Consider the following 23,358-nt stretch of genomic DNA (forward strand, 5'->3'; position numbering starts at 1 on the left):
GTTAAAGGTTTTGTTGGGTTTTTTGGGGTTCCTTTTTGAGAACCTTAAAACGTTTGCTTTGGTAACCCTGTGTCATTGAGTTCTACCTTAGAGCCACCTGAGGGATGTGTTGTGTCCCCTTCTCAGGGGTCGAGTGCTGATGCTCTGAGTGCTGTCGGAGGGACTGGGGCAGCGACGGGTGGGTTGGGGTGGGAGCTGCAGGCAGGAGCCGCTGTTTCCACAGCGGGGGCATCGGTAACGAGGGGGGGGGACCCGCCCGCTCGGCACGAACCGGGGGCGGCCGGTGGGGACGCGCCCGCTCCCTCCGCGGCCGCTGGGTAGCGCTCGGGGCCGCGCCGTCTCCCCGCCTCCCCGGCTCGGGCTGCCCCCGGCTCTGCCGAGCCCCGCCGCCGCCGCTCACTCCGCCGCCGCACAGCGCAGGAGGAGCAGCAGCGGCCGGAGCGCCGAAAGGGATCGGCGCGGCGCCGCCAGCCCGCCCGCCGCGCACCGCCGGCGGCTCCGAGCTGGTCCCCGCGCCGCCGCCCGCCGCTGCCGCACTTTCCCCCGTTCCCCGCCGGGGACGAATCCTCTCTCTGTCGCCCGGAGCCGCCTAGGCGGGGATGTCCCTCGGCAAGAGCTGAGCGCCGGGGAGGGGCCTCCCCCCGCCCCCAAACTTTTCGCTCGGCCCCGGAGCGGCGGGGACCCGGCCCCCATGGAGCCCGGGCGGGCAGGAGGGGCCGGGGGCGCGGCGCCCTGCGCTTCCCGTCCCCTTCCCTGACGCGGGGCGCAGCGCTCGGGGAGGGGCTCGGCTGCCGGCTCCGCTCCGGATTTGGTGGTCCCGGCTCCGCACGTCCCTGGGGAAGCCGCCGATGGTGGGGAGCTGCCTGCGGACCGCCCCCAGCCCCACGAGGAGCCCTTCACCCCGGCGCTTTCGCCTCCCCCTGAGCAGCGCTGCTGCGGGGATCCCTGCGCCGGAGCCGCCCGGATTATAAAGTCGGGGAAGTTCTCCCCCCGCAACCTCCCCAGCTTGTCTCGGCAGAGCCATGGCCCGGCTCCGGAGCTGGGGGCTGCTCTGCCTCGCCGTGCTAGCCCTGCCCGGCCCCCCGGGAGCCGGCGCCCAAGGTAAGGGGATGCGGGGGGCTTCGGGAGACGGGGGGACCCCGCGCTGCACCCCGAAACCGAGCCTATCGCAAGCCCAGGCTGGGAGATCGGTGTGCCAGCCGGGGGATGGGAGCGAGGCAGCTCCGGAGCTCCTACCGGGGGAAGAGCGGCATCCGCGATATTCGCAAAGCCTCCCGAGAGCCAGGACTCGGGGCCCGCCGGTGCCGGGTGCAGCGCGGTGTCAGTGGTGGTTCAGAGGGACGAGCAGCATGGCTCTGCTCTGCCTCCCCCTTCCCCATAACTGCCCTCAGGCTGGGGATGGGGGGAACGTGTTGCTCTGAGCATGAGGTAGAGTCTGCGCTGGACCGCCTTCGGGAGAGTGAGCAACCCCGAGGGGTGAGCGCTGCTCATTACCCACCCCCACTCCGCTCCACGGGTACCCCCGCTGTAGCACAGACCCCGGGGTGCAAGTCTGGGGGATTCCCAGGGAGCAGCTCATACCCTGATGTTGGTCCTGTCGACTTCCAGCCGCTGGTACGAACTGGCAGGGGGCTGGGGGGGTCTGCACCCCCGAGCCCCTGTGGGTGCCTGGGGCTCCCTCTGCACCCCAACAAGCCCTGGGGGCTGCAGGGCAGGGTGAGCCCCTCTCTGCTGCTTTGGGGTTTGGGCACAGCACAGGCTGCTTTTAGCTGCTCCGCTAGCCCACAGGGATATAAAAATAGTTTGTGGCCCTTTGGGGTGCAGCTGGGGTTCAGAGGGGCCGGGGGGACCCTGTGGTGCCCTTTGCTGCGGGCCCAGAGAGGAGGATCCCGGCTGGCAGGGCTGCAGCGTGGCTGCCTCTGTCCCTGCGCTTGGGCTGAGCAGATCCAGACGGGAAATGGGGGGGCACAGCTGAGCGCAGCGCCGGGGGTCCTCACCCACGACATTTCTTGCCCTTGTTTGTGGCAGCAAGTGGAGCCAGAAGTCCCCGAGCGCTCCCGTGCTCCCGCTCCCCCTGAGCCTCCCCCAGCTCTGCTATAATTTCTCAGTAATTAAGTTCAGAACATAACATCTAAAGCGGCAGTATATTATCCGGGCAGGCCCTGTGTGGGGAGCTCTGAAGGTCTCTTTGATTGATTCACTCCCTTGCCGAGTTTCTCTTCTCCTGGCTGGCGTCTCCGGCTGCCGGGTCCCCTGCGATCCGTTTGTTCCCTGCCCGCGGGACGGGCTCCTGGGGCGACCCAGCCTCCTCCCATTTTTCCGTGGGGCTGTGGGGTGGGAGATGAGGGGCTGCCTGTGCCCCAGCGCTCCGGAGGGCTGAGGAAGGGGCTTCTCTCCGCTCCCCTGGCGCAGGAGCCGAGCTTTGCGGCTCTGGCTCTCTGCGGCGCGTGTCACGTCCTCGCGGGCGCTGTGACATTGCTCGGTGCCCGGCTCCGGCGTGGCAGCGGCCACCAGCGAGCTGGATGTGCTGGAGGGATCATTCCCAAAGCCTGGCACGTGCCCGCCTCCCCTGCCGCGGGTGGCACTGGGGACACGCCAGCAGGGTCACCTCCCGGCTGCCGTGCCCGTGGGGCGCTCTCCGCTGGCGCGGACAGGGAGCGGGATGATGAAGCTGGGAACGGCCCGGCACAGGGCTCCTCCAGGCTCGGGTTTGTCCCACTGCGGTGGGGCTGGCAGGGCTGGCAGCGAGGGGCAGCAGCGCTTTGTGCCAGGGCTATTGATTCTGGCAGCCGAGGAAAATGGGATCAATCGCGGAGGGAAGGAGGAAGCGAGACCTCCCCAGCCAGGGTGCAGGGGCTGCCCGGGCACGGGGTGAGGCACTTCCATACCTGTGCTTGGTGAAAAAAGGCCCCTTGCTGCCCGTGAGAGGCAGGATGGAAGTTTAATTACAGCCCGTCTGTGCTGTGTAATTATTAATTACCCGTGGCAAAAAATAACTTATTGATTGGGGGCCTCGCGCTAATTACCCGGAGCCCAATGCGGAGCCGGGGGAAGGCTCAGCCGGCAGCGCTGCCCGGGCGGGAGCTGTCGCAGTGCGACCTGTGCCGGGCCTGGGGGCTGTGCCAGGGCTGGGGGCACGGGCAGCCCACCAGCAAAGGCCCCTTGGACTGATGAACAAGGCAATAAAGGGAACCCCAAGAGCTGGAGGGAGGCTGGGGGTCCCCAGCCCCTTCCCGCTCACTCTTTGTGAGATGCAGTTTCCCCACATCCAGTGCTGGGGGCACAGCCCAGGACCCCTCGTGCTGGCACAGCACCTCTAATGGGATTGAGGAGGCTGTGGCCAGTCCCAGGAGGGATTTGGGCAGCTTAAGGTTCCAGACGGGATTTGGGGCAGGGGCCTGCCATGGGCAGCTTCCACCAAAGAAGCTTATTAGAGGTGGCAGCAGGGGAGTTCCAGCATCTTCTGTGCCCGTGCGTGGAGCCTGGGCACGTCTGCACACGCGGTGCCCTGTGGGGCTGGGCAGGAGAGGGGCAAGGATGAGCCCCTGCCCTTCCTAGGGATGTGACGCTGGTGTTCACACCAGGACTTTGGCGATGGGAGCTGCTGGTTCCTCTGTGCCGGTGGCATCAGGGCAGGAGGGGATGGCCCTGGCTCTCCTGTCCCTTCCAGCACTGCCACATTCGCTGGTGGCCTCGTGAAAGGCACCGGCTCGGGAAGGAGAGTGGCTTTTAGGGGAGAGGAAGGGAAGATTAAATTTTGATGCTGCTTGGGAAGCCATTAGTGCCTGGGCACAGCGATGATGAAATTTTGATGACCTGATCACCGTGAGGGAGGGGGATACGGTCCGGTCCCAGGCAGGCTGTGTCACTGTGCCTGTCACTGCGCTGCTCCCCAAAGGTTTAGGGGTGCCAGCTGAGGAGGAGAACAGGCAGGATGAGAGCTGGGATGGAAATGGGAGCTCGTACCCACCTCCAGCTGCAGCACTGGTGGGCAGGGAGAGCTGGCGGCGGCTGAGCAGCTCCTGCCCCGGTGCCATCCGGGGACCAGGGTGAGTGACAACGTCAAGTGCTGCTCGTCCCTTGGTGACGGGGACTGGGCTGCGGTGGCATTTCCGCTCGGCGGGAGCGCAGGCAGGAGCTCGAGGAGAGCGGCAAGGAGGGATGAGGAGAGCAGCAGGCAGATGCCTGGCTGCTTGAGAACCTGGGAAAGCGCCGATAATTAAACCGCGAGCAGGGAGGCTGGCGGTGCTGCCACGAGGGGTGACCCTGCCTCTGCCACTCCACGGGCCGTGTCCTTGTCCCCAGCCTGTGCCTGTGGCTGGTTCCTGCATGGGGATGAGCTCCAGCCACGCTCACATCACTGTAGGCCCTACACAAACTGGTTTGGGGTGTGCTGGTTGCAGCAGCAGCAGCACAGGCTGGGGTGAAATGGCCCCGTGGGGCAGCGCCATGTGGGAGCAGAACCCGCTGGGTGGGTGGGTGGGTGGTGGAGGTGCCCTCCCCTCTGAGCCCTCGTTAATGCCCCAAGCTCGTTAACGAGTGGCTGGCGTGTGGCTGGGTGAGAAACGGCCGGGGAGAAATATGCTGCTGTCAGTGGTGATGTGATTGTGCTAACGAAGGGCGAGCTGAGCCCCCGCCGTGCCCGCGGTTGTGCCAGGGCTGGTGGCTCCACCGGTGCCTCGTGGCACTGGGCCTTGGGCTTCCAAAGCAGCCGAGGGGATCCAGCAGCCCTGGGCAGCCGGAGTGGCTCAGGGTGGGGGGGCACTGGGGTGTCCTGGGAGCTTCTCTGCCAGGGCAGTGGAGCATGGCACGGAGCTGCTGGAAAGGCCGTGGTGCCAACATCACTCAGGTGTGGTGGTGATGCCAGGGACCACCCTCATCCCCACGGCTGCTGCTCTGAATTGGGCTTCCCCCCATCCATGGAGGTGGATCCAGCCTCAGGACGAGCTCCGATCACTCTGCCCAGCCAGCAGGCAGGAATGTGCTGGCAGCAGCTCCCTGCTGTGCTGGCCATGCTTGGCATCCCTCCCGCCCCCCTTGGCATCCCTCACACCCCGGGCATGCTGGTGATGCCACTGGCGTGGGCACTGCCCTCAGCCCCCTCCGTGGGTGTGTTTGGGGACCAGCTCTTGGGGGTGCCTTTCCCAGTTTTGGTGGTGTGCCCTGCACCCCTCTCCCAGCGCTGCCTCACCTTGCAGCCCCTCTCCCCAGCCCGACTCCCAGCACCTGCCTGTGCCCCGGGCAGGCAGTGGCCCCTTTGGTGGCCCCTGCCCCACCCTCCCCTCGCCCCCAGCCCCGGGGGTGCAGGAATGCCTGCCTGGAAAGCCATGCCGGGCTCGGGTTGCCTGGGAACTGGGAAACCTGATCCCTGGGAACGGGGGCCGAGGGCAGGGGACATTCCTGGGCTGCAGCTGGTCCCCGGCCCCCTTTGTCTCTCTGCTCTGATGGGGCCCCCAGGAATGGAGACTTGGGGTTGGGGGCTCTCGGCTCGAGCAGGGCCATCCCTGGGGACGCTGGGGATGCTCCGGGGTGTCACCTTCCCATGTGGGTCAGTGTCACCACCACGGGCTGGGCAAGGGGACCAAGGCTGGCTGGGACAGGGCTTGGAGGAACCTCGAGGTGTCCCTGCCCATAGCAGGGGTGGGATGAGAAGAGCTTCAAGCCCCTTCCAAGCCAGTCCATCCCATGACCCTCTGAAGGCCCCAGGATCAGCTGCTGCTGCGTGCCAGCAGCTGGGCATCCCGGCTGGCCACAGGGATGGCACGGTGGCCATTCCAGGAATGCTGGGGTCCCCTGTGCTGCAGCCACTCCCCTCCCTGCCAGCCCTCGTGGTCCCCCACCACCCACCCTGACATTCCAGGAGCTTCCCTCCAGCCTGGGTGGTGCAGGGAAACTGAGGCACAGGGCAATGGTGGAGATGGTGGGAAGGGGACAGGGGGGCTGGTTGGTGTCCCACTGCCTGGTGGCACCAGGTACAGCAGGAAGGGGACACAGGCACGCGTGAGCTGCTCCTTTAGCTCCCATCCCTCTCTCCCTGTCCATGAGGAAGCCCCGGGTGCAGGGAAGCCTTGATGACTTTGACCATTAGCAGAAGAAGCCGCTGAGCTAATTTTAGCCCTGGTAGCTAATTGCTTTCTGCACTGCTGGGTGAGCCCACAACCTGCGAGTCCTCAGCTCTAACCTTGAGCCCTCCCAGCTCCATGCCCGGGGGCACCAAGGTCCTGCCAGGGCAGGGAGAGGGATGGGGATTCTTCTGTGGGGTCACTGGGCCCTGCAGGGGTTTCTCTGGGGCATTGGGGTCTACAAAGCTGGGAGGGGTTGGGTGCCTGGCAGGGTCCTGTAGCTTTGAGCAGTGTCCCTTGTGTGACACACTTGTGTGCTCCCTGCTCCTGGCTGCAGGGATGAGTTCTTCCCGGGATGGCCTGGGGCACCTGTCCCTCTGTCCCCATCCTGCAGGGCCACCCCCCAGCACGTCCCAGCTCTTGGATTGGAACCTGGGGCATGGGCTGGGCTGTGCTGGGGAGTTGTGGGGACATTTGTGCTCCTTCCAGGAGCCCGTGTCCCCCTGCAGGGAGGAACTGAACGCTGGGTGACCCCACGGGTCTCTGCAGGTTGGGATGCTCCGTGTTTCCCCTCCTCCTCCTCCTCCTCCTCCTCCTCTTCCTCCTTGCCTGGGCTGATCAGGGGTCAGGCTCAGAGCTCAGAGGGAGGTGATGGGTCCTGCTTGGATCTGGCAGTGCGTGAAGGGCTGGCTGGGGGTGGAGCAGGATGGGGGCACGATGCAGGCTCTGGGCCCAGTGTGGGGCATGGATGGATGGACGGATGGATGGACGGATGGATGGACGGATGGATGGACGGATGGATGGATGGATGGATGGATGGATGGATGGCTGGATGGATGGATGGATGGATGGATGGATGGATGGATGGATGGATGGATGGACGGATGGATGGACGGATGGATGGACGGATGGATGGACGGATGGAGGGGGCTGGGGACAGGCGGACACAATAGCTCTGGTTTCAGCACCCCGCCTCCTGCATGCCTGAAAAACAGCTGATGGCCGTGCCGGGGGATGAAATGGGATTAGCTGCTGCTTCCACAGGGAGCGCGTCCTGCCGAGCCGGACAATGCTCCCGCTGTGCCCCGCCACAGCTCTGCCCCGGGCTCGGCGCTGTCCCCTGCCCTGGCTGTCCCTGGGGGGACCCTCCGACCCTCCCGTGCTCTGGGTGCTGCACAGGCTCCCGGCGGTGCTGGAGACGCCGGGATGGCGTGGGGGCTTCTCGGAGCCGCTTCCAGCACGGAGCAGCTCCCAGGGCAGCTGTTGGGGTGACGGGAGCTCGGGGCTGTCCCACTCCAGCGCGCACCCGGAGCCCCGCAGTGAGAGGGAGACGCGAACAGCGTGGCTCGAAGGGGTTTGGCAGGGTGGGCACCTCTGCCCTGGCCCCCCCGGTGGGTGCCGGGGACCCGCGGGTGTCCCGGGGCGGGAGCCAGGCGCGGCCGCAGCTGCGGCGCTGCCGGGGCGTGCGGTGCCGCGCTCGCTGGAGTGAACTGATGTTTATTTTGATAATGAGCTCTCAATGCATTCGCAAACTAATAAAATCAACTCATTAGGGTGGGATGTTTCACTCCGAGCTCTGCCGCCGTCGGGAGAGCCCTCCCCGCGGGCTGAGCACCTGGAAGCGCTCGGCACCCGGCCCCGGCGGGGAGGGAGAGGATGGGTGCCTTCCTCGTCTCCTTGTCTCCGTTTTCCTGGCGGGCAGCGGGGCTGTGCGGGGCAGTGGAAGCGAGAGGCGTGCGGGGAGCAGGGCACGGAGCTGCCGGAGCCCTTGCCCGGGGCGCCGGGGGAGTCTCGCTCGCTTGGCTTCTCCCCATAAGCTTCACGTCAGGCTGGAATCGCTGGCTCTGGCTGGAAAAGCCCCTCTGGCTGGGAGAGCCACAAGTGTGTGAAGAAATGCGATGACCAGAGTTTGCTGCGCTGCCCTGGAAATTCAGTGCTGTCCGGGGGCGGCGGGGGAATGCCAGGCTGCCTGTCCTTCCCCCACCCCGCCAACCACAGGGCTGGCTGGGAAGGAAAAGCTTTGGAAAAAAAAAGCTTTTCCAAGGAAAACTCATGCTCGCCGTCATGCTGCAGCTATTTCTGTTTCGAGTGAGCAATGCAACGACTAATTAATACTTAGGAAAAAGGAGGTCTGGGCAACTCCCCAGTAAATGGGCGAGTGCCCGCGGCCCGCTGGCTCCGGGCCGTGCCGCGGGGAGGGGGACTCCGGCCACCAGAGCCTTCATCCCGCCTGGCACGGGCAGGGGGGAGCTGGCAGAGCCTTTTCCATCCCGCGGGGCTGGCGACTCCATTGCGTCAGTGCCCTGGGAAGGGCTGAGCGGGGCTTTTCTTGTGGTTTCTCTCCTCTGCTTTTCTTCCCCTGCCGTTTCTTGGGTTGGGCCTCGCTGGGATTCTCGGGGCCAGTCTGGGAAGCGGCTGTTGGGTGTCTGTCTGTCCGTCTGCTGAGCATCCTGAGGGGCCGGGGGAGGGTGGCACACGGGTGTCCCTGGCAGGAGGGACATCTCAGGTGCTGCTGTGGCTCCAGCAGGGCAGGCCTGCGGTGGCTTTGCTGTCCCAGTCCTCACGGCCGCTGTGACCCCGGAGTTTCCACAGCGCAGGGCTGTGGTGTCTGTCCTTCCAGGAATTCCTCGAGGATGCACTCAGCGTGTTCCGTGGGGCCAAACCCGGCCCCGGGCTTGTGTGTCACTCCCTGGGGTGGGTGACACTGGGGACAGGATCCAGGCTCTTGGGACCTCTGGCTCTCTTGGCAGCGGGGTGTGGAGCTGTTCCTGCCAAATCCGTGTGGGGAAGCTCCGGGCTCGGCTGGAAGGGCTGGGAAGGGCTGAAGTGCAGGACGGGGGATGCACTTTGACCCCTCTCCTGCCCGGGCAGAGTCCGGCTGCTGCCTGCTGGGGGGGTCTGGAGGTGATGTCCGTCCGTCCTTCCCTTCCTCCGTGTTTTGGAGCCTCTCCCGGGAGACTCAGCCGCAGGATCCGGCCCCTCTAATAGCGTTGAGTCACTCTCCGGGTGTCCGTGACTCACAGCAGTGACCCAGATACGGCGGAGCTGCGTAATCGCGGGCTTCAGAGCATTTCTGCCGTCCGAAGGAGTTTGCTGGGGAAGGAGTTTTGTCGGGATCCTCGTTCAACATCCCCAGCTGGGGACGGGGCTGTGTCCTGCGCGGGGACAGGCTCAGCAGGACAATGCCTGTCCGTGCCACCGCAGCAGGGCAGCCCTGGGGGTGTCCCCTGGGCTGGGAGGGGCTACTGTCCCTTGTCCCTCCTGGGCTGGGTGAGCTCCTGTCCCTTGTCCTCTCTGGGCTGGGTGGGCTCCTGTCCCTTTTCCCCTCTGAGCTGAGGGAGCTCCTGTCCCTTGTCCCTCCTGGGCTGGGTGAGCTCCTGTCCCTTGTCCTCTCTGGGCTGGGTGGGCTCCTGTCCCTTTTCCCCTCTGAGCTGAGGGAGCTCCTGTCCCTTGTCCCTTCCAGCTCTTGGCAGCTCCACGTGTTTGGCTTTGGAGCTCCGTGCCCCGGGGCCAGGATTGGGATCGCACTCCGGGTCCGCGGGGGCTGCCCGGTGCCTCGGAGCACAAAGCTCTTCTTGTGGCCCCGGGGCTCGGGGCTGGGCACGCACAAGGCAGCCGTGTGTGTGTGTGTGTGTGTGTGTGTGTGTGTCTGACTGTTTGGGGTTTCCCGGGAGGGAAATGTTGGTTTTTCCAGCGGCACGGATGGGCAGCACACAGCCCCACTCTGTTCCCAGCCGTGGGGATGAATAAATCCCTGTTTCCAGGCCAGGGCTGATGTTTCTCCCCTGGCTCTGGGAGCAGTTCAAGCCTTACCTTACCCACGTTGTCACCTGGCTGTGTCCCCAGTGCCACAGGGATGGGGACTGAGGGCTGTCCCGGGCTGTGGTCCGTGGGAGGCCTGAGGGGATGATGCTGGCATGGCCCTGGCTCTGCTGCAGCGGGCAGAGGAGGGTTTGTCACCAGCTTTGGGACCTCTGATGGCCGGGGACTGGGGCTGGGAGCTGCTGAGCAGTTGGGGAAGGGATTGCTGTGATGAGACTGCAGGGGAAGGGGATTCATCTCCAGCACCAGGAGATTCTGGGCCTTTTCCCAACACCCCTTGTCCTGGGGGAGCTTGGCTGCCCCCTCCTCACGTCCCCCATCCCTGGAGGGACTCATCGGGCATGGTGAGGCTGCCCTTGGCCCCCTGAGCCTGCCAAGAGCCCTGGCTGTGGAAGAGGAGCTTGTTATGGAGCCATCCTGCTTTTAATTAACAAATTAAAATCCTAGTTAACAATCCAGCCCCAGGGCTGTTGGAGGCTGGGAGAAGCTGGAGCGTTTGTTATGGAAACAGCAGTTAATTAACAAATAAATAAATAAGTATGGGCCTGGAGACAGATGTGGGAGGAGGAAGGGGAGGTGGCAGCGTGGTCGGGGTGCCCCACTGGCCTGGCCTGGTGGGATGCAGGGAGGGAGGATGACATCCATCCATCCCACATCCATCATCATTCCAGTCCATCCATGTCCATCATCGCCACCATCCAGTCCAGCCGTCCATCCATCCACCCCTCAGCCATCCAGTCCTCCATCCATCCATCCATCCATCTCCATCCATCCACCAGCCAGCCATCCATCCATCCATCCATCCATCCATCTCCATCCATCCATCCATCCATCCATCCATCCATCCATCCATCCATCCATCCATCCATCCATCCCTCCATCCATCCATCCATCCCTCCATCCATCCATCCATCCATCCATCCATCCATCCATCCATCCATCCATCCATCCATCCATCCATCCATCCATCCATCCATCCATCCATCCATCCATCCATCCATCCATCCATCCATCCATCCATCCATCCATCCATCCATCCCTCCATCCATCCTGGGGGCTGCCATGGTCTGGGTGGGCACTGCCAGCCCCATTCCGAGCCGTTGAATGCAGGTGGCTCCTGCTGGCAGTGCCAGGACAGATCTGGCCACGTTCCCCTTGCCAGGGCCACCTTGGCTGGCCTTGGGGCTCCTGCCTGTGCTTTTCCTGAGCATGGCCAGCTCCAGGAATCTCCCCCAGACCTCTACCCCCACCCTGGGCCAGGAATGCCAGGACAGATCTCCAGCAGAGATGGATGAGGTGTGACACGGGCAGAACTGCCGTGCAGCCTGCAGGTGACATCGGTGCCACACTGGGGACTGCAGGAGGAGGGGACAGTGCTGGGGGGCATCGCTGGGGGGCTGCTCTGCATCCCCGTGCAGGGGCTGCCGTGGTCCCCACCGGTGTCACCTGTGCCCCAGGACAGGAGATCTGGGGGGTGCTGGCTGCTGCCAGGGAGGGGGTGCTGAGGCCGTGGCCTCCCTGGCGGTGCCCTGCAGTGGTCAGTTTGGATTAGCCACAGGGATGTCACCCACAGGGTTGTCACCCACAGGGATGTCACTGAGAGCCCTGGGCGGTGGCTGCTGCCAGTGGGGATTGTCACCAGGGGCAGCTGCTGGGCGCTGAGGGGACCTGCAGGGGTTTGGGGTCACTGTGGTCACTGTGCTGCTCCCCCAGGCACTGTGGGGTCACCTGGAGGTCTCAGTGCCAGTGTCACGGGCAGGGCTGGCTGTGGGATGTGACCCAGTGTCACAGGTTGGGGTGGCTGTGGGATGTGACCCAGTGCCAGGGCAGGGCTGGCTGTGGGGTCCAAGGAGGGGATGTGACCCAGTGTCTGTGTGAGGATGAGGGTGGCTGAGGGGGTCACTGTGAGGACATGACCCCTCTGCCAGCCCATCCCGGGGCCCTGCAAGGTTTCTGTGGGGTGAGGAGGGGGCAGAGCCCACGTTCCTCCCGCAGCTTCACCTTTCCAGAGGCTCAGGGGAAGGAAATCAGTTTAAGCTGCAGCTCTGCAAATCCTGCGGTGTCACAGGGGCGGGAGCCGTGCTCTGCTGAGCAGCTCCTCCAGGTCTGCCTCCCCCCTAATCCAGTTACCACAGCTCTGCAATCGGCTTAGGGCATGTAGGGAACCCCAAATCCCCTCGGAGGGAGGCACAGGGAGCGGCCCAGCAGTGCTGCAGCTCTGGGCTCAGCCCAGCTCCTCTCTGGGAGGGCAAGGCCAGCTCCAGGTCCCTCCTTTGCCAGCCCTCCTGGGCTCACGGGCACACATCCTTGCACCCTTTATGGGAGGTGTCCCCACATCCCCAGAGCTCCCCATGACCCCCAAATCCTTTTTCTTGTCTCAGGGAGCTGCCAAAGCAGCTGCACAGGGACACGGGGGGGGCTGGATGGAGAGGAGCTGCCCATCTCCAGCTGGGCAGGAGCTGTGACCTGAGCCAGGGACAGCGTGCCCATGGCCAGCAGCCCCCTCGTGCTGCCCGTGCCCCTTCCCCACGGCAGAGCAGCAGCTCCCAGAGCTGTGAGCAGCCCAGAGAGGCACCAGAGCAAGGACGGATGTGTTCTGGCAGCAAGGTCACCGCGGGGCACTGCTGGTGGCAGACGGCTGGAGGGCACTGGGTGCCAGTCTTGGAGCCTCCCAGCTCTTCCTGGTGATGGGCAGGACGGGCACAGCACCTGGCACGGCTCGGGGCTCTGCTGCCGGAGGGCCGTGGCCGCTGTGAGATGCTCCTGCAACGCTTTCCTGCTCCACAAGGGTGGTTTTATCCCAGTGATCCCGCTGGGATCGGAGCTGGGGCGACAGGGGCTGTCCAGGCCGCTCTGCCCCGGCTGAAAACCCCCTCAGCTCCTTTCAGTGGGGCTCCCCCTGCTCCCCCGGTGTCTCCTGGGCCGTGGGGCTGTGGGACCCCGGCCCGAGCCCCCCATGCCCGTCTCAGCCCACCGGGGGGCAGAGATCAGAAGGAAAATCATGTCCAGCGCTGTTTTCCACGTGGCAAAGGAGAGGGCTGGAGTAGCAGCCCCAGAAGCTGCAGGACAGCACGTCCAGGTCCCGCTCTGTCCCTGCTCTCTGGGAATTCTGTGGGAATTCTGTGGGGTTGGGGAACCGGCACCTCCGAGGAAGGGCTGGGGGTGAGGTGGGGAGAAGGAAAACCTGGTGGGACAGGGATGGGGATGTGGAATGGGGCAATGGAAGCATGGTGTTCTCCAATATTCTGTGGGAAACCAGCGGGAACTGACCCCCAAAAGCTGTGCCGTGTCCCTGCCGCCTTCCCACCCCCGAGCTCCGGCAGCAGAACTTCCCAGCACGGCTCTCCCGCCGCCTCGGAGCACCGAACCCCTCCTAAATAATTCAGGAAGCCGAGCGCCGTCCGCAGGGGCTGCGGATAAACGCGGTAAATGGCTGAGAAATGGAGCGTGTCCTCCGGGAGCCACCTCCGCTCCGGGTGGCCGGGCCCCTGTCCTCCCCGCTGGCCCAGGTGGCGGCTCCGGGCCCGCCCAGGTACGGCAGCCAGGGAGGAGGGGACGGAGCGGAGCTGCCGCGGCCACTGGAGCATGGGGAATTGCATTTCATGGCTGGGCAGGCTGGGATACCCACCCGGCCCCGCGCTTGGAGAGGAGATAAGATTTGATTAAGAAGGCTGCTATTAATTTATGGCAAGTACACTCACGGCAGTGGAGAGGTTGCTTTTAATTAATAGCCAGAAGGAGAGTTTTAAAGCTCTTGGTCTCAGTGGGGGGAGAGGGGAGGGAGGGGAAAGCAGGGAGGGAAGGGAACAAAGTAAGTTGGGAGGATTAATGGTCACATCTGCAATTAGAAATCTTTTTCTTAGTAAAAAGGGCAAGAAAACCCACATCAAAAGACACGCCGTGGGTGGGGGTGTGTGGGGCAGCCGGGCTGGTCCCTGGGGATGGGATGGGTGGGACTGTGCCGGGTGCCTTTGGCACTGCTCCGTCCCAGCCTGGGGGGACAGCAGGGGACAGCTGGGTGTCCCTGTGGCTGCCCCAGAGCCAGCTCTGCTGGGCTCAGCACCAGGGCCAGTGCTGGGAGGGATCTCTTGGAAGCAATTCTTTATTGTGAGGGTGGGCAGGCCCTGGCACAGGGTGCCCAGAGCAGCTGTGGCTGCCCCTGGATCCCTGGCAGTGCCCAAGGCCAGGCTGGACAGGGCTTGGTGCACCCTGGGATGGTGGAAGGTGTCCCTGCCATGGCAGAGGTGGCACTGGATGGATTCTAAGGACTTCCCCAACCCAAACCCCTCTGGCATTGGGTGACTCTGCGGTTTTGGCTGTGGTGGAGCTGGGATGAGGAGGATGGAGCCATCCCGCCCTGCTGGGATCCCCTCGGAGGCTGCAGGGTGTGGCTCAGGCTGCCCTGCACCTGCCCAGGTGTCGGGAGGAGGGCGAACAAAGCTCAGCCAAGGTTCCCAAACCACGCTGACTCATTCTTGGCTTCTTCCTTGGCACTGCCAGCCACAGCCCTGTCCCCTCGGTCCCCTCCTGGCAGCGCCGTCGCGCTCCGTGGCTCCCCAGGTGCCGGCGGCGCTCGGCATTTCAATTCCGTGTTTGCTTTTTATTAAGGGGCTGGAGCGGTGTCTCAGGAATACTAATGGCTCTGGCAGCGCTGGAGAGAGCCTCCCACCCCCCTGCACTGCCACCCGCCCCCGGGGACCCCGCCAGGGCCCCGCCGGGGGACACCGGCAGCGCCACCAGAGCCGTGCCTGGGCGTGGCGGTGGTTCCGTGCCCTTGGGGACACGAGGGCCATCGAACCCACCTGGTGGCTTTACCAGCAGCCACTGACAAATTGATGCATCCCGACCTCACCTGGCACCTGACAGGTCGGGAATGGGACATAGCCAAGGGGTGGCTGTGTGGGCAGGGGTTCACCTGTCCCCAAGGCCACCATGTCCCCGTCACCCCTTGGATGGCCATGAAGGATCCCCTGGGGCCACCTCTCCTCGCGCCACCTGAGGCTGTGACCCCCGCGGAGTGCTCGGGGACACTCTGCACCCCATGGGTGCTGTTTTGGGGGGCCCTGGGTGCCGCTCCCCCTCCCCAGCCCCCCCAGCTGCGGCGGCGCCGGGGACCCGAGCGGCGAATATGTTCCACAAATGAATAATAAAAACAAAGGAAAATTACCCTCTTATTGAAACTCGTTTTATGAATAAAACAATTATTCTGGTAATTGAAAAAATGTGTCGTTAAATTAAATGCAGTGGTTCCTATTAAAATTTTAGTGGATTTCTTCTTCTCCTCTGTTTCTTTTTCCCCCTTTTTCCTTGCCTCCCTCCCTCCTGCCTCCGCTGGCGGCTAAAGGCTGGTAATTATAGCGGAGGGTTTCGCTTTCTCTTTATTGTTTTTTAATCTCTTCGTGCTGCGGAGCCAGCGAGAGCCTGATGCCGAAGAGATTTAGCTCCATCTCCCCGTGCTGGGGGGGCCGTGGTGGGAGCTGCTCGGTGGCAGTGCCAGGTGGCTGTGCCACCACTCATGGCACCTTCTTTACTGGGCTGGCACCCTCCTTTCCAGGCTGGCATCCTCCTTTTTGGGTGATTGTGTCCCAGGAAGGATGGGGGGCCCTGGGAAGCTGTGGGGGCAGCAGGGACACGGCTCTGTCCCCTCTCTGTGCTCCAGGTGGGGTGTGGGCAGTGCAGGGGGCACGTCCAGGGCTGCATCCAGGAGGGTTGTTGGGAAGGAGGAAGAGGATGGGGTTGTTGGGAAGGAGGAAGAGGATGGGGTTGTTTTCCCTGAGGCAGGTGCTGTCCCTGGTGTTGGCTGGGCTCTGCTGGGTACCTGGAGGCCGCAGGTGGAGCTGGGATGGGTCCAGGACATCCCCCAGGCCCCAGAGGGCATCATTTCCATTGGGATTCCTGAATTGTTGTGATCAGCTGGTCACCTTGCAGTGGGTGAGCTGGGCAGGGGAGGGACTGGATGTCCCCCCAAGCAGACGTGGGGACTGTGCTGTCCCCTGGGTGGTGGCGCCAGGCAGGAGGGGACCCGGCTGTCCCACGAGCCGCTGGTGCTTCGGGGGTGGCCTGAGGAATGGGATCTCCTGCCCCCATGCCCATCCTGCCTCTGAGAGGGACGGGGGCAGGAGGGGGCTGCACCCTCCGTCATCACCGCCCCCCGGCTGCAGCTGCCGTGCCCTTGGCAGCCACTCGGGCATTCCTCCCGGCTTAAAACTCCCCGTCCCTTCCCATCAGGAGGGATTTGAAGGCGGAGAGAGGGGAGCTTAGTGCCCAGCTCGCCCATTAGGGCCGGGAATTAGGATCCATTACGGCTCTTAGGGAGCCCTGCCCTACATCCCGGCTCCAGAGCCCCGCCGGCCCTGATGTAACTAAAGTGCAGCGGCCGGGGCTGCGATCCCATTAGGCGGGATTAGTGCCGTGCCAGGGCCTGGCAGGGGAGGGAATGTCCCCGTCCCTGTCCCTGTCCCTGTCCCTGTCCCCCCTCCCTGCTGGAATCCCGTCCGCCACCGCCCGCAGCTCAGCCCCGAGGGCGGAATGGGGACAGAGGGGTTTGGTGGCACCTTTCTCTGTGGAGGGGACACTGCTGGCGTGGCAGGGGGTGGCACAGGAGCTGCGCAGTGTCCCGTGCCGCCGGCAGATGTGCAGATGTTCCCGGAGACGCCCCTCGCTGCCGCCTGTGTTTGGAAAGTGATGAATTTCTGCACCAACTAATTAGCCTCTAATTAGCAAGCGGAGTGTAAACAGTCACAACAGATGGGGGAGAGGCGGAATGAGCAGTAATGACCCTTCGTTTGGGGGCACGTGGCTGTCATCCACCGCCAAACCTCCCCCTGGGCCCGGGGCCGGGGGAACGGCAGCTCCGGTCCCTGCCAGCTCCGTGGTGACACGGGGAGAGCGCCGTGAGCCTGGATTTGGGGGTGCCAGCGCCTGTCAGGGGCGCTGGTGTCCCCAGGGAGCAGAGCTGAGATGGATTTGGGGGTGCCAGCGCCTGTCAGGGGCGCTGGTGTCCCCAGGGAGCAGAGCTGGGATGGCTGGTGCAGCTGGAGAGGGAAACTGAGGAAGGGGCTGGTGATGAGGGGGACAGCCCTGCTCAGCTTTGGGGCCCCCCACTCTTCTCCCCTCCAAGAGCTGGTGTGGGCACCCCCTGGGAACACCAGGAACACCTGGTCTTGTCCCTGGAGGCCTCCCTGGAGACCTGGAATTAACGAGGCACCTTCCCCTCCCTGGATCCCTCCTCTCCTCCAGCCACCCCTGGCACCTCCCTGGAGGGGCACGGGGCTCCCAGGAGGATGAGGAGGATGAGGAGGATTCCGCTCGAGCTCGGTGCCACCTTCACCCCTCACAGGGCACCCCCGCTGTCCCCCGCCGTGGCTGGGCTGGGTTTGCCGTTCTGGGGGCACGGCAGGGGCCGGGTCGGGGCGGCCGCTCCGCTGTGCCCTCAGCGGGCGGATCACCACGGAACGATCCGAGCCGTGCGGAATGAGGAGCCGCCTCTCCTCCTCTGCGCCGTTTTTCACCCCTTAATGCAGAACAGATGGCTCGGGCGCTTCAAAGCGTGATGAGCCTTAGCTGCTTAAAATCAAATTAGGATGGATGCAAGCGGCGGGCGGGCCCAGGGGAAGGTGCACCAGCAGCACCCTGATCCCAAACGCATCCCAAATGCCTCCAGGACACCTCCCAGGCCCTGGCTGCTGGCTGGGTGTAGGGGGTGCCCTGGGCACGCCAAGTCTCAGTACCACTGTGCCCTTGGAACACTCAGCTGGGCCTTGGCAGCACAGCCTGGTGGTCCTGAGGGATCAGAATTCCAGCACAGCCTGGTGGTCCTGAGGGACCAGCATTCCCTGGGGACCAGCATTCCCTGGGGACCAGCCCGTTGTGCCGTGCTTGGATGCTGCCTGCAGCTGCATCGTGCCCAGTGGATGCCAGTCTGGGGCATGGCTCATTTACCGGTTTCATGCAGGAGGTGTTTGGATCCAGAGCTGCCATCTGGCTGTGCCACATCCCCATCTGGGCACTGCCATAATCCCAAAGTCTCCGGGGTGGCGTGGGCGATGCCCTGGCGCTGCAGGTCAAGCTCTGCCGCGGGGTGGGGACATGTGGCGTGCACAGGTGGCACAGATCCTGCTCTGGGGTGTTCCCGTGAGCCCTGTGGCACCTGTGTCCCCACTTCTGGGCACCCTGAGGGTAGCAGGGCTGCCCTGAGCTCCCCAGGCCTGGGAACAGTGGGGCCATGGGTTGGGTAGTGGTGCCAAACCCCACAGCCTTGGCACCGAGCTGCCCGTGTGCACCACTCTGCCCCTGTGCCACCCAGGACGTGCCGGGCTGCCGTGCCCTGGTGCCCCAATGCCCAGATCCATCCTGGATCCCTGGCAGGGACTCCAGGAGGAGTGAGGGCTGCCCCTTCCAGCTGGTGCTGCTGAAGGTCGGAGAGGAAGATTAAATTAATGAGCCACAAGCTGCTCCTTCCCTTCCTAATGACTCGCCTGGCACCCAGCACCACCGTGCCCTGCCCTTTGCCAGGCAGGATGGTGTAAATCCCCCGGGCATTTCCATGTGGTAGTGCAGCAGCCGGGAGCGAGGAGAGGGACCCCCAGTGCAGCTCTGGGGGTGTCTGTGGCTCCCACAAACTCCTGTCACACCCCCAGGGTGCTGGGCAGCGCCTTGGTGCCACTCACAGGGATCCACGGCAGGAATCCAGCTCGAGCAGACAAGAAAGCAAAGCCCTACCCCAAAGAAAAAACCCAGAGCTGTGATTGAACGTGCACTTGAAAGCTGCTGGGGAATATGAATGTGCCTTTGAAGTAAAAGGGCTTCCATTTGTTAAGCAGAAAATGGAGCTGTGTGGTTCGATTTATAGTTTTACTTAGCAAATAAAACAGGAGAGGAGTAAGTGGTTCTGCCTCGCTCGGCTCGCAGCCCCTCCGCCCCTTCGCCCCCCGAGTTAAAAGCTCCGAGATGCTACAAAGGGAGCTGGGAATAAAGCACAGCAGCAGCTTAGATAAACGTGCAGCGGGCTGAGCCCTTGTGGATGGGCTGCTGGAAGGGTTCAGGGGGGGACAAGGGACAGGGAAGGGGGCTGGGTGGCCTGGCTGGGGCGGGGAGGCGGCAGCGGGGTGATGCCAAGGGAATCATGGAATGCTCTGGGTTGGAAGGGACCTCAAATCGTTTTGTTCCGTGGCCTGCCAGGGGCAGGGGCGGCAGTGCTGAGTGCTCCGTGGGGCTGGCAGGATGGGGGGCTCTGATCCCTGCCCCTCCTCTCCCCACAGACGATGTCTCCCCGTACTTCAAGACGGAGCCGGTGCGGAGCCAGGTGCACCTGGAGGGGAACAGGCTGGTGCTGACCTGCATGGCCGAGGGCAGCTGGCCCCTGGAGTTCAAGTGGCTGCACAACAGCCAGGAGCTCACCAAGTTCTCCCTGGAGTACAGGTGAGTCTGGAAAGGGCGGTCAGGTGTCAGCAGGGGCTGCCCAGGGAGGTTTGGAGTGCCCATCCCTGGAGGAAAAGTGGAGGTGGCACTCAGCTCGGGGATGGGGCACAGCTGGGACACGATGGCCTTGGAGGTGTTTTCCAGCCTCAGTGACTCTGGATTCTGAGTGTTCCCAAGCATCCGTGGCAAATCCTGCCCGTCATGCTGCTCCCTGGCAGGTGCCAGTGCCAGGGCTGCCATCCTGGCAGGCGGCACAGAGGCAGCACTTGGCAGCCCGGGAGCCGAGGCTCTGTTTGCAGAGCAAACGGGACTTTAAGCAGGTCAGCAGCGGGGAGGAGGTGTTTGCACAAGCAGATTAACACCTCAACACCGGGCTGTGCATCACAGCCTCGGGGCTCCCTGGGAGCAAGGCAGGCTGGTGTGGGAGAGTGCCCAGCTCCAGCCCCTTGTGCCAACCGCTCCTGGCACGGAGCGGCTCCTGCCCCTTGGAGATGGCCTTTAAATCAAGGCGGGCACCTCTCGCCATCTCCTCTGAGTGTGTGTGTGTCATCCTCTCTGTTTTAATCAATAATTCAGGCTGAGACAAGCCGTTCCCCCTTCCCAGGCATCGAATCCAAAGGCTTCGTGTTGCTGTAGCAACGCGGGGCTGCTCCGGGATGCCGGGAATGCACAGGGAGCGCCTGGGTGATGTGAGCCCTGCTGGGATCCTGGAGCCAGGGCCCTCCTCGGGGACTGTCCCCTCCTGAGCCGTGCTGGCTGCAGCTCTGCAATGCCCTGAGCCCCTGGCTGTGGGGCACCCTTGTCCCTTGCCACGGTGTGGAAGTTCAGGGACCTGTTGAGCCCCACAGCTCCCACAGCTCTCTCCTGTTGGGAGTGCAGCTCTTTGCCAGGCAGGAGAAAGGAGCCAGGACCTTGATCCCGGGCCCTGCTCTGCCCTGGGAATGGGTTGTGGTGCCTGGGGGTCACCTCCAAACCCAGAACGGGCACTCTGACTCCTTTTCCTGACTTTCTGCTGGGTTTGATCAGTGCCTCAGCTCACCCTTCAGTAGGGAAGGGCACAGCAGTGGTGTCTGTGCTCTGGGATGACAGGCAGCTCCACATTCCTGCATCCCTGCATCCCTCTATCCATGCATCACTCCATCCTTGCATCCCTGCTTTTCTGAATCTCTGCATCCCTGAATTCCTGAGTTCCTGCATCGATACATCCCTGCATCCCTGAATCCCTGCATCCCTGAATACCTGCATCCCTGCATCCTCACATTCCTGCGTCTCTGCACTCCTGCATCTCTGCATCCCTGCATCCTTTCATCCCTACATCCCTCCACCCCTGAATCATGCATCCCTGCATCCCTGCATTCCTGCATCCTTGAGTCCATGCATTCCTGCATTCCTGCACTCCTGCATCCCTGCATCCCCTCATCCCCACATTCCTGCCTCCCTGCTCCAAGGTGACTCCCCTCCCCCGGAGCCCCCAGCTCCAGCACTCAGGCAGAAAGGATTAAGGAAGGAAGCGAGAACCCAACCAACCAAACACGTGGGGAAAACCCAAACAGACCCAGCGCAGCCGCCCGAGCAGAGAAGGCACCGTGCAAATCCCAAATCCCTGCTGGGCTCCCCCAGGACCTGCCAGCCTCCCTTGGCTCTGCCCGAGGCTCCCTGGGGATTTGGAGTGTGGAGACGAGGGCTTGGCTGTCGTGCCTGGCACTGGAGGCTGCTGGTGAGAAGGAGAAGGACCAAAATTAGTTATGATGGGCAGAAATTGAATTTTAATAGAGCTGTCGGTGGCGCGGAGCCAGCCCGCTCAGGCAGTGGGAAGGTTGTAATTAAAAGTTAACGAGTTTAGAAACAGAGCAATCCTTGGAGAGGGGAGGACTGGTGCTGATGGCCAGGGAGGCTCAGGGATGCCCTTGGCCATCTGGGGCCGGGGATGGCTCTGGGTTTGGGGTGCAGCAGTCCCTCCCAGCTCAGTGCTGCCGTGTGTCCGTCTGTCCAGGGACAGGAGGACATTCCCAGAGCCCGGCTGTGCCCATGAGGAAGGCCTTGGAGAGGACAATGTGCTGTGGGGGCTGTGCCAGGGACTGCCTGGGCTTGGTGGCTTCACTCATGGTTCCCAGCCAGGCTTGGTGGCATCACTCATGGTTCCCAGCCAGGGCTGTGTCTCCAAGCATTCCACCCTCATCATCCTCACTGCTGCTCCCTGGACCCTCTCCTGAGCAGGACATCCCTCCGGCTGCAGTGGCACTCCTGCATTTCCCGTTTGGGGGCTGTGGGCAGGGGCTGGCTGTCCCCCCGCCCCCCTGGTGCCTCTCGGTGCTCACGGTGGTCGGAGGAGCTCACGCCACGTTTCCAGGGAAGGAGCCGCTCTCCCAGTTTGGCAGCGTTTCCATGGCGACCGCCCTTTCCTTCCCGCAGCGGTTCCGCCGCCACCGGAGCGGCTCTCGGCCATCGCCGAGGCCCAGGTGGGCAACGGGCCGGGCCCGACCGTGGCCCCGAGCCGGGCAGGGCAGCGGCGGTGCCCGTGCCTGGAGCTGATCCCTCGGGAGCATCCCCGGGGAGCGCGGCGGGATCACTCGGCTCTCCGAGCATTCGGAGCCAACCTCCCCGAGGAGCAGCCAGGGGATCCGGTGCCATGAGGGACTCCAGAGGCCTGGGGAGCAGCCCGGGGCTGTGTGCTTGTGGAGCCATCCCCCCCTGGACCCAGCCCGCGGGGCTGGGGGGATTGGGCACCAGCCTGGCTCTGTGTGTGACCACAGGCTCATCCCCCAGGGGCATCCCTGGGGATGGAGCATCCCAGCTTGGATCTACGAGCATGCAGAGCTGCTTCCCTCAGGAGGATGCTGGGGGATGGAGCAGGATGAGGGAGCCCCGAGGGACTGAGCAGCAGCCTGGCTCTGTGTGTGTGTGTGTGTGTGTGTGGAGCCATCCTCCCCTGGGAGCATCCCTGGGAATCATGGGGGGCTCAGGATCAGCCTGGCTCTGGGTGTGGAGCCATCCTCCCCTGGGAGCATCCCTGGGGACTGTGGGGGGCTCAGGGATTCAGGGATCAGCCTGGCTCTGGGTGTGTGTGGAGCCATCCTCCCCTGGGACCGTGGGGGGGCTCAGGATCAGCCTGGCTCTGTGTGTACCCACAGATCTGTGATCCCAGAGTGTTCCTGGTGGGTGGGATGGGATCAGGGACCTGCCCTCCCCTCCCTCCACGCCCTGCTGCTGGCATGGGGTGCACGAGGCTGTTTCCCATGGGATCCCTGCTGCCTCCCGCTCCAGGGGCCCCTCAGGGACACCCCTCTGGTGCCCATGAGGTGACAGCAGGCTGGGTGCACTCGGGTGCCCTGGCCCAGCTCTGGTTTTGCCTCCAGGACCTCTCCAGTGCCGGGCTCTCCGGAGCTGCTCGGATGAGGAATCACAACATGCAAATCAGGCAGCTTGATGTCTTTAATGAAATCCTCGGAAGGAAAGCGCTTCTCTGGTGAATTGAGGATATTTATTTCTCATACAAGAAATTTAACATGCAGATTAGTTGGGGCTGGTAATTTATCACATGAGATTGTCCTATTAAGGGCTGCATCGAGTCCTGCTGCCTTCGGAAATTACCTTACACATAGATTACCTCTGGACAGACTCCCATCCGTAGAGATGCATCTTCTGGCTCCTAAATCAGCCCTCGTGCCTCCCCTCAGGGCCTCCACAGCTGGTGTAGGAGTCCAGCAGCTTCTGAAGGATTCCCTGCCTCCTCTCAAGAGCCCAGATCCCCTTTGCTGGAGCTTGGAACAGCGTCATTCCATCTCTGACTCGGGCTGGCTTTGCCCCAGCTCCCCTCTGCCAAGCAGGGCTGGCACAGCTGAGCCTCCCCGTGCCATCCCATGCCAGCCCTGGGGTGGGTTTTCCAGCACGTGGTGTCTCTGATCCATCTCCTGCTCCTTCCAGGAGCCTTTCTGTGTGGGCTCACCCAGATTTGGGGCCCTTTCAAGCCCTGCTCCTCCCTGGGCTGTTTTGGGGTGTCCCCTGGGGTGCAGGGACACAACTGGCTGCACACAGAGGACTCTGACGTGCCTTT

At 63.7% G+C, this 23,358-nt stretch overlaps 1 protein-coding gene across 2 annotated transcripts in view; it reads left to right on the forward strand.

Annotated features, from left to right (window-relative positions):
• Positions 1 to 747: 747 nt before the first annotated feature.
• SDK2 (sidekick cell adhesion molecule 2) overlaps positions 748 to 23,358 on the forward strand; it is a 46,182-nt gene continuing 23,571 nt past the window's right edge. The window contains exons 1-2 of one of the 2 annotated variants that reach the window (XM_050981501.1): positions 748 to 1,101; positions 19,145 to 19,304. In XM_050981501.1, the coding sequence (XP_050837458.1) occupies positions 1,023 to 1,101; positions 19,145 to 19,304 (239 nt within the window). In that variant the 5' untranslated portion in view covers positions 748 to 1,022. The remainder of the gene's footprint in view (positions 1,102 to 19,144; positions 19,305 to 23,358) is intronic. The other variant, XM_050981500.1, reaches the window with a different exon arrangement.

The sequence above is a fragment of the Serinus canaria genome, chromosome 18 (assembly GCF_022539315.1).
Source record: "Serinus canaria isolate serCan28SL12 chromosome 18, serCan2020, whole genome shotgun sequence".
In the NCBI taxonomy this organism is placed as follows: domain Eukaryota; kingdom Metazoa; phylum Chordata; class Aves; order Passeriformes; family Fringillidae; genus Serinus; species Serinus canaria.